General features: G+C 51.4%; 1 protein-coding gene across 30 annotated transcripts in view; it reads right to left on the bottom strand.

Moving 5' to 3' along the window:
• MAPT (microtubule associated protein tau) overlaps positions 1-20,263 on the bottom strand; it is a 99,056-nt gene that overhangs the window by 37,211 nt on the left and 41,582 nt on the right. For 14 of the 30 annotated variants that reach the window (XM_004772432.3, XM_045080833.1, XM_013045901.2 and 11 more), the window contains exons 2-4: positions 7,256-7,384; positions 3,244-3,330; positions 666-752 (exon numbers count right to left, since the gene is read on the bottom strand). In XM_004772432.3, the coding sequence (XP_004772489.2) occupies positions 666-752; positions 3,244-3,330; positions 7,256-7,367 (286 nt within the window). In that variant the 5' untranslated portion in view covers positions 7,368-7,384. Of the gene's footprint in view, positions 1-665; positions 753-3,243; positions 3,331-7,255; positions 7,385-20,263 lie in introns of those variants that run through there. The other 16 variants (XM_045080832.1, XM_045080848.1, XM_045080849.1 and 13 more) reach the window with 5 other exon arrangements.

Below are 20,263 nucleotides of genomic sequence, written 5' to 3'. Positions count from 1 at the left end.
AGGGGATGCCAGCAAGCACTCTGGGCTTAGCGTGCCACTTCCTAAGGGCACGGGCAGCTCGGAGGGCCCCTGGCGGCCCTGGGGTCATCTCACTAGCTCTGGTCGGCGCCCTGACTGAGCTACTCCCATCATCTGCGTAGACAGGAGAGTCTGGTCACGCATGTTCTGTGCAAACACGTTTGAAGCGACAGTCCTAGAAATGGGTGCTAGATCCCATTGCTGAACTCCTTAGGGTCTGTCCCATTAAGAACCTGCCACGCGCTGGGGGGGGGGAGGGCCTGGCGGTAAACTGCCCACTAGGAGATGACTTTGTCACTGGGCAGAGTCCCAGCAGGAGGCGGGGCTGAGCTTGGGGGTTGAAGAAGGCAGAATCTGCCCCCTCGGCCTGCCTCAGAGGACCTGGCCGAGAGCTTTGAGCTGATGTGTGGGCTGAGACGGGAGTAGAGAAGCTGGAAGGGCCTCCAGAAGGGCCTCGGTCCGTCGAGAGGCCGGCAGGCAGCCATGGAAGCAACAGGGTATCAAGGTACCAAGCTCGGAATGACCCAAGAACCCCAGACCCCGGCATCCACCCACGTGGCTGCCTCGCTCGGGGAGAGCATCACCGCTGTTCGCGCCCCTCCTCCATGCAGGGCAGCCGGGCGCCCGGCCACGGGGGTCACCCTCACCTGTGGCTCCTTCTGGGATCTCCGTGTGGGGCTGAGCGGCCGCCTGCTGGCTGGGGGCTCCCTCATCCACTAAGGGCGCTGTCACGTCTGCAAACCGAGAGTCTCCTTAAGGGGGGCTGGGAGGAGCCAGGCCCAGCCCTCACCTTACTTCTAGTGTGGGAGCGGGCAGGGACGGGGAGGCGGAGGGGGACTCAGCGGCATGCAAAAAAGCAACACCACAAAGCAGGGCCCAGAGCCTGATGTCTTCGAAGGAAGCACATTCGTACCCTGCTCGGTGGCCCCGGCTCATGAGATGCCCAGGCCGTCTGTAGGGCACAGCCCCCATGTCAACACTGCAGTGAGAGAGACTGCTGGGGGTGGGCCCAGGAGCTTTGAAAGAAGGCATGCTGAATAAGCAGATCATCGCTGTGAGGCTTGGAGCAAGACCTTTGCCCTCTGGGTCTCAGTTTCCTCATCGGTGAAATGGGAGTGTCATTGCCAGGTGAGCAGCAAATTTGCTCCCAGCTCCAAGCCCCCTGTCCCCTGAGCCCATGACTGATGGTTGGAAGCACAGACAACCCTGGCAGGTGGGGGCAATGGACAGGCGGGTCCTGTCCAGAGTTCGGTGCTTGACAGCAGTCCTTGACAACAAATGGTCCACCTTCAGAGCAGAGGCCAGAGGTAAAAACCCACCACCAGGAACGGCTGTCAGCCTCTTCTCAGAGTGAACACTACCAAATCCGCAGTCCTCTCTGAGCACCGCCCTAGCACACCCGAAGGCTGTTTCAGGCAGACAGAAGGAGTTGTCAGCTTTGAAAGCTTTCCAAGAGTCTGAGTCAGTTAGTCAAATGGAACCCGTTTTAATTATGGCCGTCTCGGGAGAAGACAGAGCAGCCTGGCAAAACCCACCGCCCGCAGGGTCCCCTTCCCCGTGGGGTGGGAATGGAAGCTCTTGGGGCCCACACATGTACAGCATCCAGAGTGCAGCGAGACTTGGCTGGAAGATTCTTCCAGAATAATGTTGACAGGAGCACTGAAAACCATGATTTGGGAGGCTGCCATGAAGTCTGGTGTTAAGCTTTGAGGGCCTTCACAGGGCGGTAGCAACTTGCAAAACTGTCCTAACAAGATCAGCGGGAAATGTCTTGCATCACTGGCCCTAAGAAGAAGAGCAATGAGCACTAGGCATGGGTATTTTCCTCACTAGGCTGAACACCACAGGGGAAGGGCCTCACCCACTTTCTCCCCGACAGACGCACCCTTATGCCAAGCAGTCGGCAGGCACTTGGCAGTCGCTTTCTGAATTCATTCAAAAGTGGACACTTGGACACTTGGGAGATGCTGGGCCAGGCTTTCATCCTGTGACAGCCTCCAAAGCCATGGGTAGGGCCAGGAGAAGTGCTGAGAGGCCTCCTGGGGGATGTATGGAGAGATGGAAGGGCAGATGCCATCCACTGGTTACTCAAAAGCCATCCTCAATGCCCCTCTCCCTTGATTTCTGCAACTAGTGAGTCAGAAAACAAAATGCTCCGTGTTCCAGCCTCCTGCTTATAGCCAGGGGCATCCATGAACTCTGGCCAATGAGACATAAGTGGGGGTCAGCCAGCTGGGACTTGTCACAGAACTCTTGCTTTCCTAATAAAAAAGGAAAAACGTTTAGTTTCAGGGCCCTTTTGGCCACTTTGCTTGGCAACTTTCTTCTTGCTGTGAAAGCAGAGGTGATGCTTGGAGGTGCAGCAGCCATCTGGTCACCATGAAGCAACAATCCAACTGTTCAGGATGGCAGCAGATAAAGACAGAAGAGCACTGATCACCCTGGGGACCTGCTGCCCTCCAGACATCTTATTACGTGAGACACAGAAGCCTCTTCAGATCCGTGCTGCAGCTAGTTGGGTTTTCCATGATCTGAAATCAAATGCAGTCTTGATGGACATAGATGGGAAGCAAGAGCAGGTGGTCAATATCAGGACCAAGGAGCTCTTCAGGAAATACATGAGGAGCTTTATAATAACCTGGACACCAAAAGTCTAGAGAGGATAGGGTAGGAGATGTGCCGGAACGAACAACCTGGCCAAGGTCTAGAGGCCCGGACCAAGCCCAGAGCCGAAGAAATGAAGGAAACTAAACCATACCAGGCCCAACGTGTGAGCTTGGAGAGGTGCACTGAGCTGGCCCCTTCTTCAGCCCAACGGCTGCTCTGGGACCTGGTGGCTCCTGAAAGAAGATAAAGCGGGTGGGGGCTTCTGGAGGAGTGCAGGAGGATATCGACATGGAACAGGGGCTTTGTGGAGCCGTGCTCAGGCCCCACTTTGCCGCAGATCCTAGCCTCTGCAAATGCGGCCACCTCAAAGCACCCACACGACGAAGGTTGCCCAAACCTCGCCCTGGTCAGCAAGGGATCAAAGCAGGGCTTGGCTCCTGTCACATTCCGGGGCCCGAGCCCATCCTGCAAAGCATGGAACAAGCATGACTCTCAGCCAGAGGGACAGGCGGCAGAAGACGCAGCCGGGAAGGCGGCACGCGGGGCTGAAAGCATGGCTAAGCGCAGGCTGGAGGCAGGGGGCGGCTGTCTGAATGCAGCAGGGAGAGGAGGGCCCACCTTCGGCCGTTGGTGTGCTCTTAGCATCCGAGGTTTCAGAGCCTGGTTCCTCAGATCCATCCTCAGCGGGGGTCTGCAGGGGAGACTCTGGAACATACACAACGAGCCGCTCAGGACGGCGGCCTCTCCCCACCCCTCCTTTCGGCTTCAGGAGGAAATGGGGAGCGGGGTCTTTCAGACCTGAAAATCCCCTAGCGTGGAACCCCGATATCCGGGAGGCGGCCACATGATACAGTCACCGATCCCACCCCGGCCCCAACACAACTGTGTTCCCATACCAGGGTCATCAGGCAAAGAGGCTTGTTCCTGGGCGAGAAGAGAAACTGCCTTTTAATCAGCTGGCAGTTTCAAAGGAGGCAAGGGCTCTTCTATTAACAAAAGGGCGGCCGATACTACCAAGCCAAGCCGCAAATAAACCACTGCTGCATCTTTCCTGACGGAGAGGGGTCTGGGAGATCACTACCACTCGCCGATGACAAGTAGATGCCTGGAAAAACATTCAGATCCAACTCCTTCCTCTTAAAAGGAATGAGCTCAGGGCAGACATTACGCCTTCTAACTGGACTTCTGGCCGTGAGTCTGGACTTGACTCAGCTTCTTCCATAGAAAGATCTCCAAGGACAGACCGACAGGACCGGAGTCACACCTGAAATGTCAGCCATGGTTACGTACGAGACAACTGTCCTTGCAGAATCCGGAGCCAAGGAGGCTCTGGTGGGCTCCAGGAAAGCCACTCCACCTGTGGTGGGGGCAGCCTTGGAGACCGTTTCAGGCCAGTGTCTGGGGGCATTGGTTGGGGCACGAAGAAGTAACCCCAAATGAGAAAAGGCAAGTCATGTTCAACCCCAGTGTGAGACCAGACACCCTTTGCTAAAATGCCGACACTGGGTACCCAGCCCTGGGGGCGACCATCCCACCAAAAGAAGGGCTCATCCTAAACAAATTTCCAGCACAGACAGAGGAGCCTGGCCCCAGGGCTGGCAAAAACCCGCCAACTACCTTAAGAAGGCTTTGGACAAATGGTGAGGGAGCATCTGCTTACTGTCTGCCAGGTCTGGTCATTACTAACCAGCCTTGACTGTGAGAGCTCAGGCCCAAGCATGCTGGTCCCCGGGACAGCCCTTCCCCAGCTGGGTCCCAAGCCTGCCAGCCTCACCATTTGCCTGAGTCTTGTCAAATTTCTTGGAGAGAGGGAAAAAAGGAGGAAGAAGCCTCCTTCAAATGTCTTATCTGGAAGGTCTAAGAAGTTAACCCAGGAACACCTTTTAATTCCTTAGAGTGCCTGATTCTATCAGTTAAACCCCGTCCCCTCCCCCGCCCGGCAGCTCTTGGCCTTATGGAGTCCTTGTCCAACTGGGAGCCTCCACGTCAATACTCTTGGTTCTAGTATTTGATACGTGGTTTCTTGTCATTATTCAAAATAGTCTGTCACTTATCTAAGACGTTGCTAGTCAAGTGACATCTTCTGCCAAGTCATGCCGCTTACTCCCCGTATAAAAATAACTCATTCTAAATTCCTAGAAGCAAGAATAAATTTGATAAGAACTATGAAAATCTCCTAAGTATCACTTGATTTCTTGGGAGGTATACTCTTTCAGTAAGCAAACCATCTACAAATGTTTTCCTTTCACATCAGCGACAAAAAGGTTAGCAACTTAAATTTTGCATCTATATATATATTTATGATATGTTTTAGCATAGATCTTCTGATTATGTTTTATATTAAAGAATTGAGTGGTTTTAGAAAGCATACTTTAGACAACTCTGAGGCACAAAAGAACTTGGTAAACTTGTTCTAACTTTACAAATTGAATTTCATTTCCCTTCCAAAAAAGCAGGAATGGTAAAAATCACGTTTTCTCCCAGATTTTTTTTAAATGAAATTTCTATTTGAGAACAGTTGTAGATTTACAGAAAAATAGCAAACTCCAGAGACTATACCCCACATTCAGCTTCCCCAATTATTAACATCCCACATTATTATGGTACATTCTTTGCAATATTGTATCTATTTTAAATTTAATATTTAAACCAGCCTACTCTAAATAGAGGGTCACTGGGGCAATTCATGGGACAGAATTCAGTACCTGGTGATTCTAAGTTGGATTCTACCCGTGAGGGATTCCCAGGGGACCTGGCTGAGTGACTGAGCAGCCTGTGACTTGGGGAGGGAGCTCTGCCTGTCATCTGTCAACCAGGGGAAGTAACACCTGCCCTCAGCACTTATGATGAGCATTGCCCAAGACATTGGTGATGAAGGCCTTTGCAATCCTAGAGTTCTACAAAAATGCCCAAATTACCATTTCAAGGACATTCCCTTATAAGCAGGGGGTTCACAGACTTTGTCACCCAAATCGTGACTCTTTGAGTGTGGAGTCAGGGATGGTCATCCTGACACAGCACAGACTTGCGTGGGGATGTGTGGGCTCAGGTCCTCAGATGGAAGGAGCTCTTAGGGCCCCAGGCAGGAGGTCAGGGGGTCAGAGAACAAGGCAAACTCTGGCTTCCCCCGAAAGCTGCCTCAGCCAGGGAGGGCTGTGGGGTGAAAGCGAGGTTGCCTTTGGGATGGAGGTCCTGGGGGTCACCACCCCTCTCATTCTACACGCCTGGGGTCAGGGTAGGGACAGAAAAGGGGAAGCGGCTATGGGGGGGGGGGCATGGGTGAGACCGCAGGAGAAGAAAACACAAGGTGGGAAGAGAAAGAGAGGAGGAGACAGTGGGGTCAAAGGGAGGAAGGGAGCCAGCAGGACTGAAAGGAGAAAGCAGATTTTCCTCATTGCCCCCAGTGGGAGCCGCACCTTAGCAGCTCCGGCCAGAGCTGGGGTATGGACTGCGAGAGGTCAAATCACACATTTTTTTTTTTTGCCACCATTTGGAGCCTGACATCTGGAGGGCAGTTGTGGCCCCCTGGGACACTTGGCCGGCATGGATATTTCCCCCCACCCCTCCCCCCAGCACCTGGGCTCAGGAGGCCCCAAGAAGGCCAGGGGGGCAGCCTCTGAGCTCCCCAGGACAGTGTACCCTCTCTTCCTTCACCTCCTCCTGCCGGGAGCCTACCCGTCCGATCCCTGGGTTCCTCTGACTCTTAACATCCTCTGCTTAAACAGAGAGACGGATGTCGTCTTTGGAACCAGGCCTACAGGAAGTCCTACAAGTAGGAATTATGGCTCCTCAGGCTTCCCAACCCAGGGGACATCCTGGTGACCCCATGTCCTGCAAGGAACCTTCCTGGACAGAGGTACCCCGAGGGGACCCCTTCCATCTCAGAGCTCCGTCACTTAGGCCGCTACCCCATACACAGGCTGCAAAGTGTTTTTATCCTTCTCAGCATGAACAGAGAACAAACAGCAGGCTGTTTGCTATTTTGTCTCCTTAGAAATGGGTCTGGAGGACAGGGACGGAATCCTTACATGGGGGCCACTTGGAGCTGCTGGCGGGGACGCAGAGCACAGCATCTGAAGTCGGAGAGAGGGCACAGTGTTCTCCGACGGGCCTCCCCAGGCTCCGTGGTCGGTGCCATGAAACACATGTGTTTGGCAGACAATGTGGCCCAAAGACTGTACTGGAGAGTATTTGGAGGTTTGAGGATGTAGTCTGTCAGGGTAGGAACGGCGGGGATCCCAGAGCGGACCGGCTCTTGCTGAAATAGGGCCCAGACAGGCTCGTAAAGAGGACACACAAATAATGTCCCAAGCCGAGGGCTCTGCTTGCTAATATGTGTGGCCGGTTTAAAGGTGAATCGATGTGGCTAAAGGCTCCAGCCTCAGACTGACAAGCCCCGGAATCTGTGTCACGCTGTGGTCCGCCCACGTGTCAAACTCTCCTTTGGAAAGGTGCATTCTCCAAGAGCCTCACGTTTTGAGTTCTCTTGGCCCTTTAAGAGGCTTCACTCTCCGCTGACAAGCCAGCAGAAGTACTTAAAATTCCTTTTAAAATCTCCATGGGCACGCCTCCAGCCAGCCTTTCCCAGAGCTCCTGCCGGGCCCCTGGATGTGCACGGCTGTGTACTCACCTTTCAGGCCGTGGTCCACGTCCCCGTCTTGGTCTTGCAGGAGGGTGTAGCCCCCCTGGGAGGAGAGATCAGAATCTTCCATCACAGTGAACTCCTGGCGGGGCTCAGCCATCCTGGGTCAAGGCCCACCTGGGAAAGGGAGATGGCTGGTGAGCAAGGGATGCTGAGCTGAGGTCCTTAAGTGGGGGGTGGGGTGGGGAGAGAAGTGCATCCTCCCGGGGTGGAGGGTGGGTCGGGTCGTAGCAGACAGCTCTCTGCCTCCCCAGCCCCTTCCCATGGGATGCCTAGCCTCATCTGATGTGCCCTTGGCCTTGATGGGCATTCTGAATTCACCTGTATCACATCCACTCCTAATCAAAGTCACCTGGTGGGCAGGTCCCATGGGCCTGACTTGTTAAGCCTAGCACTCTCTCCACTTCATTAAAATATAAATGCTGCTGACTTGTAGCTTGAATTTTTAAATTTTTTAATGCAAAGGGTAAGACCAAACAGGAGAGGGAAGACATCCCCAGGTAAGGAAAACGAAGCACGAAGAGGCAAACGTGATCTTTCCATCACTGGACAATGAGGAAGCAAAACTGTCTTTTTTTTTTTTTTTTAAACGAATTTATTTATTTGACAGAATGAGAGACAGCGAGAGAGGGAGCACAAGCAGGGAGAGTGGGGGAGGGAGAAGCAGGCTTCCTGCTGAGCAGGGAACCTGATGTGGGACTTGATCCTGGGACTCTGGGATCATGACTGGAGCCCAAGGCAGACACTTAACAACTGAGCCACCCAGGTGCCCTGGACACCTTCCTTATAAATTATTTATATTACTTATTTTCTACTTTATTTTTATTCTTATCTCTGAAACACTCCTGTCCTGGTTGCTTCTACTCCCTCTCTTTACCTTTCTGTAGTCTTTGGTCTTGGTTTTTGTTTCTTACCCTTTAAAAAATCTCAGCTCTGTCTTGATTTATTTTACATGCATTCATGTGATTCATTACATTTAGCTACAGAAGTACACATAACAAATACACCCACGGAAATGTAAGTATATGTAAATAAATCTTTCTAGTAAACACATATATGTGTTGACTTATTTTACATGTATTTATTTACATCTTTATAGTTTTTGTTATTTTTACTTTTAATTTTTGCCCCAGATTCACATCAGCTTTTCATTTAATTATTATTTTACTTGAGATAATTTTAGACTTACAGAAAAATCGTAAAAGTAGCCCAGAGGATCATTTTATTTCTAACCTTTTGAAATCCCTTTCAAATATATTTGCCTATGTTATCCTTCTACTTTTTTCTGACTGTTTACATTGTGCTTGTTTTCTTTTAATCTTTCCTTCTTATAATTGTAACTTTTATAATTTTTCTGCAAGGGTGCCCGGCTGGCTCAGTCGGGGGTGTGTGTGACCCTTGATTTCGAGGTTGTGAGTTTGAACCCCATGTTGGGTGTAAACACTTAAAAATAAAATCTTAAAAAAAAAAAGTGAACTCAATGGGACCTCTGCTGGGTGGGTGGCCTGACCCCACTTAGGTATTTACTGCCTATAGAGAAGGGGACTCTTTTCATTCTGGGTGAGGACCCTGTCACTCAGAGAGCTCTTAGAAAAGGCATCCAAGACTGAGGTTCTCCAAATCTTTGACATCTCCCCAGCCATACGCAGGACTTTATTTCGGGCAGATCAGAGTCCCCATTCACCCTTCCAGGCTTAGGATTTGGTGGCGATATTCTCTACCCTTAGATATGCCAATGGTCTGTTGCCCTTAGAAAGCCCCCAAATGTCAGAACCCCTCTTCTAAAAGGGAAGAGTTCCATTATCTGAGAAAACCCTTGATCCCTACCCAGCATCTTCCTTGCTGATGGAGTCTCTTAGGGCGTCCCTAGTCACCACCCAAAGGCTCGTCCCCGAGACTGGTCCATGAGTCACTATCATCTGGCTGAGTCACCAGATGCCTCACCCTGGAGGGAGGGGGATCACCCCAGAAGCTGAAGTCCTCCCAAACCGGCTGGAGACACTACACCTGGCCCAGGTGAACCAGGCTAGCTAACTCAGGCCACCCCGCCCAGCCGCAGCGCAAGATTCGATGAATCTCGAGGTGCCTGGCTGGTCCAGTTGTTAAGCATCTGCCTCCGGCTCAGGTCATGATCCCAGGGTCCTGGGATCGAGCCCTGCAACGGGCCTCCTGCTCTGCGGGAAGCCTGCTTCTCCCTCTTCCACATCCCTCTGCTGGTTTTCTTTCTCTCGTTGTGCCTCTCTCTGTCAAATAAATAAATAAAATGTTTAAAAAAAAAAAGATTCAGTGGAACTCAGTGAATGCTCAGAAGTGTGATGACCTCGGGGGGGGGTTTGGTCTTCAGACTGGATCGATCCCTTCCAATGAATGACCAAGTTTCCCCACCTGGAACCTGGTGAACGGAGGCGTAGAAGTAAAAATCTCATGGACTGGTTTCCTCTTTTATAAAATGTCTGTTTATAGCCTTTGCCCCTCTGTTCAGATCTCAGTCCTCATCGTAATGCCTTAAGTGAGCTCTTCATGCATGAGAAACATCAACCCTTTGTCATACGTGTGGCAGAAAGTTTCTCCAGTCAGTTACCTTTATTTTGGTTCCTGATGGCTTCCAACCTGCAAGGTTTTCTGTTTTTCTTTTTTAATTTATTTGTGGGGGGAGGGAGATTTATTTAGATGGATGACATGCGGTGAGAATCAAAACATTTCCTCCCAAATAAGAATAGTGAAACCAAAGGCCCAGCCCTATTCATAGAATCTGTCCTCTCACTTAAGCAAACAAACTAGCTGTTCTGCCCCATTTATCTGTCCGTTCTGGTGCCAGAGCCGCCCCTCACTCCCACCCCCGAGTGAAGTTTTGGATCTCAAGTTTTATTCTCTAGGTGGCCGTGGACACTCATTTTCTTTTTCAAAACCGTTTGACCTTCTTGCATGTTTTCTTTTACAGATGGCCTTTAGAATATTTTTTCTCAAATTCTCAAAATTCCATTGGGATTTTGGCTGGAACTGTGTTATGTGCCAAGACGATAAAAATTGCTCCCTTCGGAATATTTGGTGTTCCTATTGCAAGACCATAGCGTTACTTCCCATTCATTCTGGTTTCTAAACTAAACCTCTCTGTCCCACACTTTCCTGCTGGGGACGTCACTCTTGATGTCTTGCCATTGTCTATGCTGCTTTTGTGAGTGGGACCCTTGCCTTCACGATGTTGATGATTTACGAAGAGCTCTGGGTTTCTGCAGCAGAGGTGATCGGGCTGCAGCGCCAATACTGGAACTGGCCCAGAAGCGAAAGGTTCCTCTCAAGGTCTCCGGGGAGTAAACACGGGAAGCATTTTCTAGGTCTCTCTCTATCAGACAGCTGGGATCCCTTAGCAGAAAATCTCTCTCTCAATGAGCTTGTGAAAAGAAGCTGGTAGAATTCAGGAGGTTTTGCAGAAGAATGCAGGCATGGGAGGGGAGATTCTCCTCTTTTCTCTACTCTTGAGGCCAGCTTGCCCCCAACTCAGTGGTTGCTCATATTTTAAAATCACAGGTTTTCAGTTCTTCCAAAGGAGCCTGGGAGGTGTGAGACGCCAGGAACCCACACACCCTATATGGCTTGCCACATTCGGCTCATGGTTCAGTCGCAAAGTCCCAAAGCCCATTCACCGCTTACGCCCTGAATATATAAGCTCGCCAGTTAAAGTTCCCTTCCTCTGACAAACGACACAGCCACACATCCCAACCCTAAGACTTTCAGCCAAAGACAGCAGGCTAGAAAACACAAAATAAGCACAGCCCCGAGGTGGGTACGCAGCCAGACTAGACTCAGCCACCACCCCACCGATCCCTGTAATCTAAAAGGGATGCACAGACAGGAAAATAAACACACAGGGAGTTGTTTTCTTAAGGCTGCCCTCTGCTTTCTTATTCTTCTAAATCAACCAATTTCTCCTCTTTCTGTCTCTCTCATTTCCTACCTCCTGGTCTCCCAGGCAGTGACTTAAAGGCGGTGGAGGGTAGGACGAAAGCAAGAAATTCTAGGAGAGGCACAAAAGTTGAGTTAAATCTGTAAGCTAAAAAAGGCCATTTTGGGGGTGCCTGGGTGGCTCAGTGGGTTGACGCCTCTGCCTTCAGCTCAGGTCATGGTCCCAGGGTCCTGGGATCAAGCCCCGCATTGGGCTCTCTGCTCGGCAGGGAGCCTGCTTCCCTTCCTCTCTCTGCCTGCCTCTCTGCCTACTTGTGATCTCTGTCAAATAAATAAAATTTTTTAAAAAGGGCCATTTTTAGGCACCCTTGGGAAAAATACCTAACTAGAGAGAGACAAGAGCCAGAGGGTCCTGGGGTCTGTCCCTGTCGTCCTGTAGCTTAGCCAGCTTTGGCCCACGAGGGAAGGCGCCTTGTCCTACAGGGTCATACTCCCAACCTCATGCCACCTTGCTGATGGACAGAGTCGGAGCGGGGCAGGGAAGGGGTCAACTGTCCACAGGGTGTGAGGGACAGACAGACAAAGATACGCAGGTGAAGACAGGATAAGGGAAGCCCAGGGGGTGAAACCACAGGGAAGGATCAAATCACGACTGCCGCTACCCAGTCTTTATTATTATTATTGTTGTTGTTGTTGTTGAGGGAAAAGTCACACAACGGAATTTTAACCATTTTAAGGTGAACAATTCACTTTATGCAACTGCCACCTCTAACCAGCTCCAAAACATTTTCATGCCTCCAAAAAGAAACCCTGTGCCTATGAAACAGTTTCTTCTCATCCCCTCCACCCCTAGCTCCCTGCCCACCGCCCACCCGTCTACTTTCTGTCTCCTTGGGTTATGCATTTCAGAAAACTGAAATCATGGTATATGCGGCCTTTTTGTCCCAGGTTTCTGTCATTTAGCATAATGTTTTCAGGACTCAGGGCTTCATTTCTTAATAAGATTCCACCCTATGGACACACCTGCATTTTATTTCTCCATTTATCCTTTGATGGATACTCATGGCCTTTTAATAAATGACGAGTTCGGAAACAAGGTAAAGTGGAATTTTTTATTGTGACTTATGGGATAGCGTGAAACCGGGGTGGAGGGAGAAGGAAGGTGGGAAGGAGGAGACCAGCAGGCTTCCTCAGACAACCTTCAACTTCTTCCTCGTTTGGAAAAGTCTGGGCCTCCCTGGGGCGTAAGAACGTAGGTGTAGGTGAGACCCCGGCTCCCTTCTGCTCCCAAAGAATGGGGCCTCCCCAGGCTGCCAGAAGGAGCCAACTGTCTGTTTGGCCGAGATCCCCTCTTCTGCGCAGCATATCTGAAGAGGCACCTCTGTTTTCTGATCACCCCGAGCTGCCTTGGGAGGTGTCCAGAAATGAACGAGGGAACCCCAGGCACCTAGTCCTGCTGAGAAGTGACTTCCGGGATGTCACCAGGGGACCCTGCTCACTCCTTGGCGCATATCTGCCATTTTCCTGGACACTTCCCCATGACAGAACATCTACGCCCGGTTCAAACCCGTGAGGTTGGCAGGACACAAATCTCTGACAGGCCAAGGACCCCGGAGGCTAAATGACTTGCCCAAGGCCACTGAGCCGAATCTGACTGCTGTCCTCTGGGACACGGATTCCTGGCAGTTCAGATGCCTTCATGTGCTCTCCACCCAGGCCTTTCCTCCTGCACGGTTCTCAGGGGGTCTGTAGGTATCTTCTGACCTAGGGCAGTCCTTACCTGGTGTAGATGAAGACCAAATGGCCTTCGGGCTCCTGCTGCCTCTTTCCTGTTCTAGTGGGAGAGGGAGAAGCAGGCTCTCTGCTGAGCAAGGAGCCCGATGTGGGGCTCAATCCCAGAACCCTGTGATCATGACCTTAGCCGGAAGCAGATGCTTAACGACCGAGCCACCCAGGCGCCCCTGAACTTGGATCTTTTGATGCTCAAGCCCATCTCCAGCTATTACATCCTCCCCGTGCCTTTCCAACACTGTTTAAAAAGAACAGTCCTTTTCCCCCCGTCCAGGACTGGGCGACAGGACGGACTGTCCGGGCCGCAGGGAGAGCCGAGGGCAAGCCGGAACCCTGGGCGCACCGCGCTCGGAGCCCCACCGACGGAGCTGCGAGAATCTGACCCGCACGTCCCTCCGCGAACCCACCTCGGGGGCGGGGCTGTCCCGGGCCGAGGGGCAGCCTCGCTAGGGGGCAGCAGACGCGCGGCCGGCGGCGGCGGGCGGAGCAGCGACCGCAGGCCCCGGGGCACCCGCCGTGACTCAGCGCAAAGCGGGGTGGCCCGGTCGGGTGGCTGGGTCCAAGGAGAGAAGGAGCGCCCCCAGACCCCCTCCGCTGAGCAATCCCGCACTGCAAATAGAGAGCAGTGCCGATGCCCACCTTTGCCAATCTGCCGAAAACACAGACTTGTCCCCTTTCAAGGGTGAATTTCACGGTACAGAACATATCTCAATAAAGCTATTACTGAAGAAACAAACACCCTAAATGGACCTCTCTCAGAAAGCAGAAGATCCAGTAGAGATACATCCAGAATCCAAAATAACCTCACAATGAACTTTGTTCCCGAAGTTATTTTTGGCTCGTGCATCCCATTTTTCCTTTGCTCTGGTCCCTTTTCGGCACCATCGGGAACGTGCCAGCGAACGTGCCAGCGCACTCCGGTGGAAAACAGGATTCCTCCTTAACGACAGGAGCCACCTTTCGAGTGTCTCCAGGTACCGACTCCTTTAATCCATACATCTGCCTCCATTATGACGCCTCCTTCTACAGAGGGGGAAACTGAGGCACGGGAAGGCTGAGTAGGTTGCCTCGGGTCTGGCAGTAGGCATGTCAGGGAGTCGGCATTCAAAGCCCAGCCAGCCTGGCACCAGAATCTGACCCTGTTACGTGACTGTTCATCGTGACAGAATCAAGCGGTGATGTTAGGAACACCGGCTTGCTCCACTGAACTAAAAGCCTTTTACCTCGAAAATGTCCTTGTCTTATTTGCACTCTATTCTGTAACCCCCGACGGTCCGCCTGTTTTACTTTAAGATACAGAGATTAATGGAAGGGCACGCATGCTCCTCTCCTGGGCTGAGGCGGAGTCGGGCCCAGGTCATTAGGAAATCCCTCTGCTCAGGAAGCTGGGAGCCAGCTGTACCAGAGGAAGAGAAAAACCCTCAAGGGTTTAAATCAACAGCCCCTTGAGGTTGACTCCCGGCAACCTCATACCTCAGACACCCTTCGCTAACAGCTGGTCCCATCTGTGACTGTCTCGGGTGCGGCCTCTCCGCTGGTGCTGTCCCTCTTCTCCCCTGCGCCCCATGGGTGGCAGGCGGCACTGAGCGAGGCACAGGGACATCCCCAGGAAGACTCGTGGCATGGCAAACCTCCAAAGGGCTCTAACATGCGAGCTCGTGGTCACATCACATGTGTACCACAGAATGTTCTAGAACCAAATCTGGACAATAATAAAAAAAAAAAAACCCAGATTTTAAGCATATTTTAAGAGGAGAGAAGATAAAGGAGCCCACAGAGAGGGAAGACTTATGTTGGTGAGAAGAAAATGGAATAATCCTGGGCCTCCATCCAGAGAGAACAATCAACAGTTGTATGAAAGCATGAATGAAGGCCGCTTTTTGGAGGGAGGTGGCGCTGCTGTGCACAGACAGTGTGTCATGGCTGATGTCAGCAGGCTGATGTCCACCAGTGTAAGAAAATGCAGATTGTGTCTGAGAGGACAATTCTAGTTTTAAGCCTCAGATCTCTATTTTAATTTTTTTTTAAATAAAGGCTTCTCTCCTTGTTTGTAGTCGCTGGCATAGTGAAATAGTGCTGTGACACCTGGCAGGGTGACAGATGAGGCTTGGGTGGCCTTTCTGTTCAGAACTGTGGTCGCTTTCCCTCCAACCCCCTTTCGGAGAGATTTTTCCATCAGTCACCTTTCAATGAGGACAGCGCTGCTGTGTGACATCTTGACAGGTGGCAGAGACAGGCTGCTGAGCCTCTGTCCTGTTCAGGAACCGCCCATGTTCCTGGACACCACTTTAATTCTACCTGCGATGAATCCCCTGAACTCAGAGCACCAAATGGATAAAGAGGAGTCTCTTCTGATATCAAAACCAAGAAAACCAGAACAAAAAATTGCCTTCCTTGGGCAAACCACTCTTAATTCTTAGGGAGAGAGAGGAAAAAAAAAAATGCGTGCGTTGTTTTATAGAAGTGATTCCTAGGGGCACCTGAGTGGCTCAGGAAGTTGAGCATCTGATTCTTTGATTTCAGCTCAGGTCATGATCTCAGGGTCCTGGGATTGAGCCCTGAGATGGGCTCTGTACTTATCGAGGAGTCTGCTTGAAGATTCTCTTCCTCTCCCTATGCCCCTCCCTGCCCAACACATGCATGCACTCTCTTTCTCCAAAATAAATAAATCTTTTGAAAAAAAGTGACTCAGAAGGCGCCTGGGTGGCTCAGTGGGTTAAAGCCTCTGCCTTCGGCTCAGTTCATGATATCAGGGTCCTGGGATCGATCCCTGCATCGGGCTCTCTACTCAGCGGGTGGCCTGCTTCCCTTCCTCTCTCTCTGCCTGCCTCTCTGGGTGATCTCTCTCTGTTAAATAAATAAATAAATATCTTTTAAAAAAAAAAAGAGAGAGAAAGGAAAAAGTGACTCAGTCAATATTAACAAGTCAAATACAAAAATGTGAAAGAACAAAGCAAAATAATCACTTTTAACATGTTGGGGAACTTCCCTGCAGATACTTCTGGGCACACATTAAAATTTCCCCTAAATAAGACCATATTCTGTAGCCTGTTTTATTCACTGAATAATATGCTGTATTAATAAGCTTTATCTTATTTCTGGTTGGTCTTTACTGGATATAATTTGTAGCATTGCTGCTTTGTCTCTGTCCTCCAGCCCTAACAGGCAGCAAATGGTCCATAAACCAACATCAGATTACACTTAAGAGGTGATGGGGGGGGAGTTTTCGGGCCACCCCTCCAACTCCTTTAGCTTTCTGGAGTCTTCTCTTTATAAGAAAAGATATTTCTAGAGCCAGGCACCATTACACATTTTATCTCATTTAATCCTCATAACCACCTATGTGAAGTAGGAAATATTATCTATCTACATTTTTTAAAAGATTTATTTATTTGAGAGCGAGGAAGAGAGAGTGAGGAACATGGGGAGGGGCAGAGGGAGAATCTGAAGTGTGGAGCCCAATATAGGGCTTGATCCCAGGACCCTGAAATCATAACCAGAGCCGAAGTCAAGAGTTGGACACTTGGGGTGCCTGGCTGGCTCAGTCATTAAGCATATGACTTCGGGAAGCCTGCTTCTCCCTCTCCCTGCTTGTGTTCCCTCTCTAGCTCTGTCCTCTCTCAAATAAATAAAATCTTCAAAAAAAAAAAAAAAGAGCAGGCTGCTTAACCGACTGAGCCACCCAGACACCCCTCTTACCTCCATTTCGGCAGTGAGCTCAGTTGCCCAGGCCGGAGCGAGGGCTGCGTGTGGCTGTGAGTGTGCAATCCTAGCCCTCGCTGGGTGGGTTTGACACTGGGTAGAGACCTCCATCAAGGAATCATGACGCTCTACTCCGGAGCCCTAATCCAGGAGGAGCCACCCGCAAGTACCTGTTTGTGAGGTTCACGGGTCATATCAGCTCCATTTTGCAGTTGGGGAAACTGAGACACAGAGGGGCTGAGGGACCTCCAGGGGACCTAGAAATAGCGGCAGAACTGGGGACAGAGTCTGGCATGTGGTGATTTGCTGGAAAGCTCAGTTTAGGAATGGGAAGTCGGTCCGGGAGTCAGCGCAGGAACTGACTGTGGGCGGGGCAGAGTGGGGTCTCGGATAGAAAGGCACCGCCATCTGATGGGTGGGCCTCCTCCCTCAAGCTCTTGCCTCAGCAACGCCTAGGAGCTGGGAAGCCTCTCAGAAGCACCCTGGGGCCACTTGCCAAAGAGCATGATGGGTTCTGGGAAGCACCTGCTCAACCTTTCGCCATTTCTGGGACTGATGGAAGGTACCCAGGCTACCCCTTTTTCAAGGCACTTTGAGAACAGTGCCAGGCCTCACCCTCACAGCAGGGTCTGGGGAGGCACCCTCCATCCTAGGCCCAAAGTGGGGGGCCTAGGAACCTGGAGGATCCCTAGCTGCTCTTCCCTCCCCACTCCGTTCCCGGGGTGCTCCTGTGAAGCGGGGTCTCCAGATCTGGAGATGCCCTCTTCATGTCTACCCTCACAGGTGCACCTGGAGGTTGCTCAACTCCAACTCCTTTTTTAAAAAAATTTTTTTTATTTACACATTTGAGACAGCGAGCGCATGCGCACATGAGTCGGGAGGCGGGGCAGGGGGAGAAGGAGACGCGCCGAGGGGCAGGGAGCCTGACGTGGGTCTCGATCCCAGCACCCCGGGATCATGACCCGAGCTGAAGGCAGACATCTAACCAACGGAGCCACCCAGGCGTGCCCACCCCAACTTCTTTGTGACACGCGTCAAGCCCAGCGTTGTCAGTCGGATGAATGGCTGACCTCTTGGCCCCTGAGGGTCAGCATCAGCTCCACGCCTTCCCGAGGGATCCTTGTTCTCGGCTCAGTTCCCTCCACGGATCTGGGTGGAAAAGACACCTGGTGTGGAATCAAAAGCCCTGGGTTCAAGGCTTAGTGGGGACTAGTGGGGACCACTAGCTGCTCTGTCCTGGGCCAGTCACTTGCCCTCTCTGTACCGTGGATTCTTTATTTGTAACAGGGGCATGAGGACACGTGTCTCACAGGGTGGCTGTGAGGGTCACTGAAAACATGCACGGGAGGGACAGCACTTTAGGGAACTGCCATGTTCTAGACTGTTGTAAGGGACTAGGGGATGGGGATGACAGGGGAGGTATGAGCAAGGAGAAGGTGACTGAAGATGGGGAAGAGGCGGCTTTCCCCGAAGGGGTAAGATAAGGGGCCAATCTGAGGGCCTTGGCCTGTGTCTCTGCAGACCAAGGAGGGGGGGATGGTATAAAGCGGTGCGAGGCAGCATTGAATTAACCCTGGGGAGAAGAGGAGAAATGAGGGGCTCCTCCTGGGAAAGTCTCAGAAGGTGGAGAGAAGGTAAGTGCCAAAAGCAGAGCTATGAAGTCTGAGCTTCCCCTTCCTCCCAGTGCAGGCACGGACAGGATGTGGCAGGTGACTGGGGAGGGACGAACCGTGGCCCCCAGGTCTCCAGTTTGCTGGGAGCAGGCCCAGGAGCTACGAGGGGGGCTGGAGTTGGCGAAGCCGCAAGAATGATGAGAAATGGGCTCCTTTTGCCAGGACATTTCATTAGGGAACAACGGGGAAGACACAGAGGGAAGAGGAGAATGAAGAAGGAAAGGGGTCACTTTTAAGAGGTTTCCGTTGCTATTTTTTGAGTCTGAGGACATCTTGGAAGGACGCGGGGGAGAGGAGGGTGGCGGAAGGCTGTGGCTGATTAGCAGCTCTTCCTTGGTAATGAGAGGCCTGAACTTAGCATTGTCTCAGAAGGACGGAGAATAAACAGGGTCCTTCTAGCACACGGGAGAAATGCCCCAGCAGCCCAGGTACATTGTCCCCGAATTCCTCCTTTGACAAAGGCAAATTTGATCCCACACGGCATCAGGGCCGAAGTCCACGACGGAACAGCACCGAGGGCGTCAAGCACACACTCAGGGCTGGGTGACCTTGGGCAAGTCATGCAACCTCTCGGAGCCTCCAGGGCTTTGTCCGTAAAATACTGAGCTTAAATGAGTTCATAGACCTCGGGGGCTCAGAACCATCCCTGGCTCCTGAAAATGCTCTGTAAGTGCCCCCTGTGGTTATTACTGTGACAACCGTATCACCTATTCATTTAGCCAAATCTCCCTGCATCCTGTTTGTATCTGCAGACCAAACAGCTTCTCGGGTCACAGAGCCCCACCCCACTTTGGATCTACTGACACGTGGTGCCCTCTTGGCCCTCCCAGGGCAGCCTCCAGCCAGGCCGGGCAGATGGTGTACCCAGTGAGATCATTCCCCTGGTCCCGTGACGCCTGGAGACGGGGCCAAAATCGTGTCCTGGGGCACCCTGCATGAAGCGGACTCCTTTGTAAGAGGGATGGGGGACAAAGGAACGCACTGGCGTGGCGAGAGGCCCACCCTGCATCACCAAGTGAAAAAAGCAGCTTTAGAAATGTGCTTGTACAGAATTTTTCTAAACAAAAATTAACACCGATATGCATGGGTACAGACAAAAAGTCCTGAAGGCTGAACAGAGGTCTTCTCTGGGAAGGGACATGGAATTAGGGAGACTTTCTCTTGTTGGTGTCTCTATCTTTGTCTTATATTGTTTTATAAATATATATTATGTTTATAGTCTGATAAAATGCAATAAATATAGTTTTGGCATCGCCAAACACCCTTGTAAGAGTCAAGAGTCAATGTCCTTTTCCTCTGATCCATGTGGCATAAATCACCCTCAGCCACTGGCAAGGCCGGAGAGGCAGGTCACCAAGACACTTCACATGGATTCCATGCATCAGGACCCCTCTGTAATCAACCACGGAAACAGAGGCCACTTAGGGTGACAATGTGCAGGTAGGGTTCTTACCTTAGGCTGTGGCAGTGCCACCAGAAGTACCAGGCAGGGGTACGGGCCTGTGGAGCCAGTGGGGGCCCCTGGATGGGAAGGTTAACATTCTGGGAGGAAGGTAATGAGACTGGGGCTTGGGTTTGCTCACAGCTGGCATGTAGCCTTTCAAGTACACATTTTTTTTTTAAAATTTAATATTTTTTTTAGTGAATGCACTTACTCATGTACACATTTAACAAGAGAGCCATGAATACCCAGGCGTGGGTGGGTCTTGGATGTCACAAACCCTTGCCTATCACAAGTGTGATTCTCTATACCTTTTCTTTTTTTTAAAGACTTATTATTTATTTGACAGACAGAGATCACAAGTAGGCAGAGCAGCAGGCAGCAGGGGTGGGGAAGCAGGATCCCTGCGGAGCAGAGAGCCCCATGCAGGGCTCCATCCCAGGACCCTGAGATCATGACCTGAGCTGAAGGCAGAGGCTTTAATCC

The sequence above is a fragment of the Mustela putorius genome, unplaced genomic scaffold (assembly GCF_011764305.1).
Source record: "Mustela putorius furo isolate JIRA1106 unplaced genomic scaffold, ASM1176430v1.1 tig00000487_pilon_pilon_pilon, whole genome shotgun sequence".
NCBI lineage: Eukaryota > Metazoa > Chordata > Mammalia > Carnivora > Mustelidae > Mustela > Mustela putorius.
The sequence above is the reverse complement of the archived record's forward strand: the minus strand, read 5'-3'. Positions and strand labels throughout refer to the sequence as shown.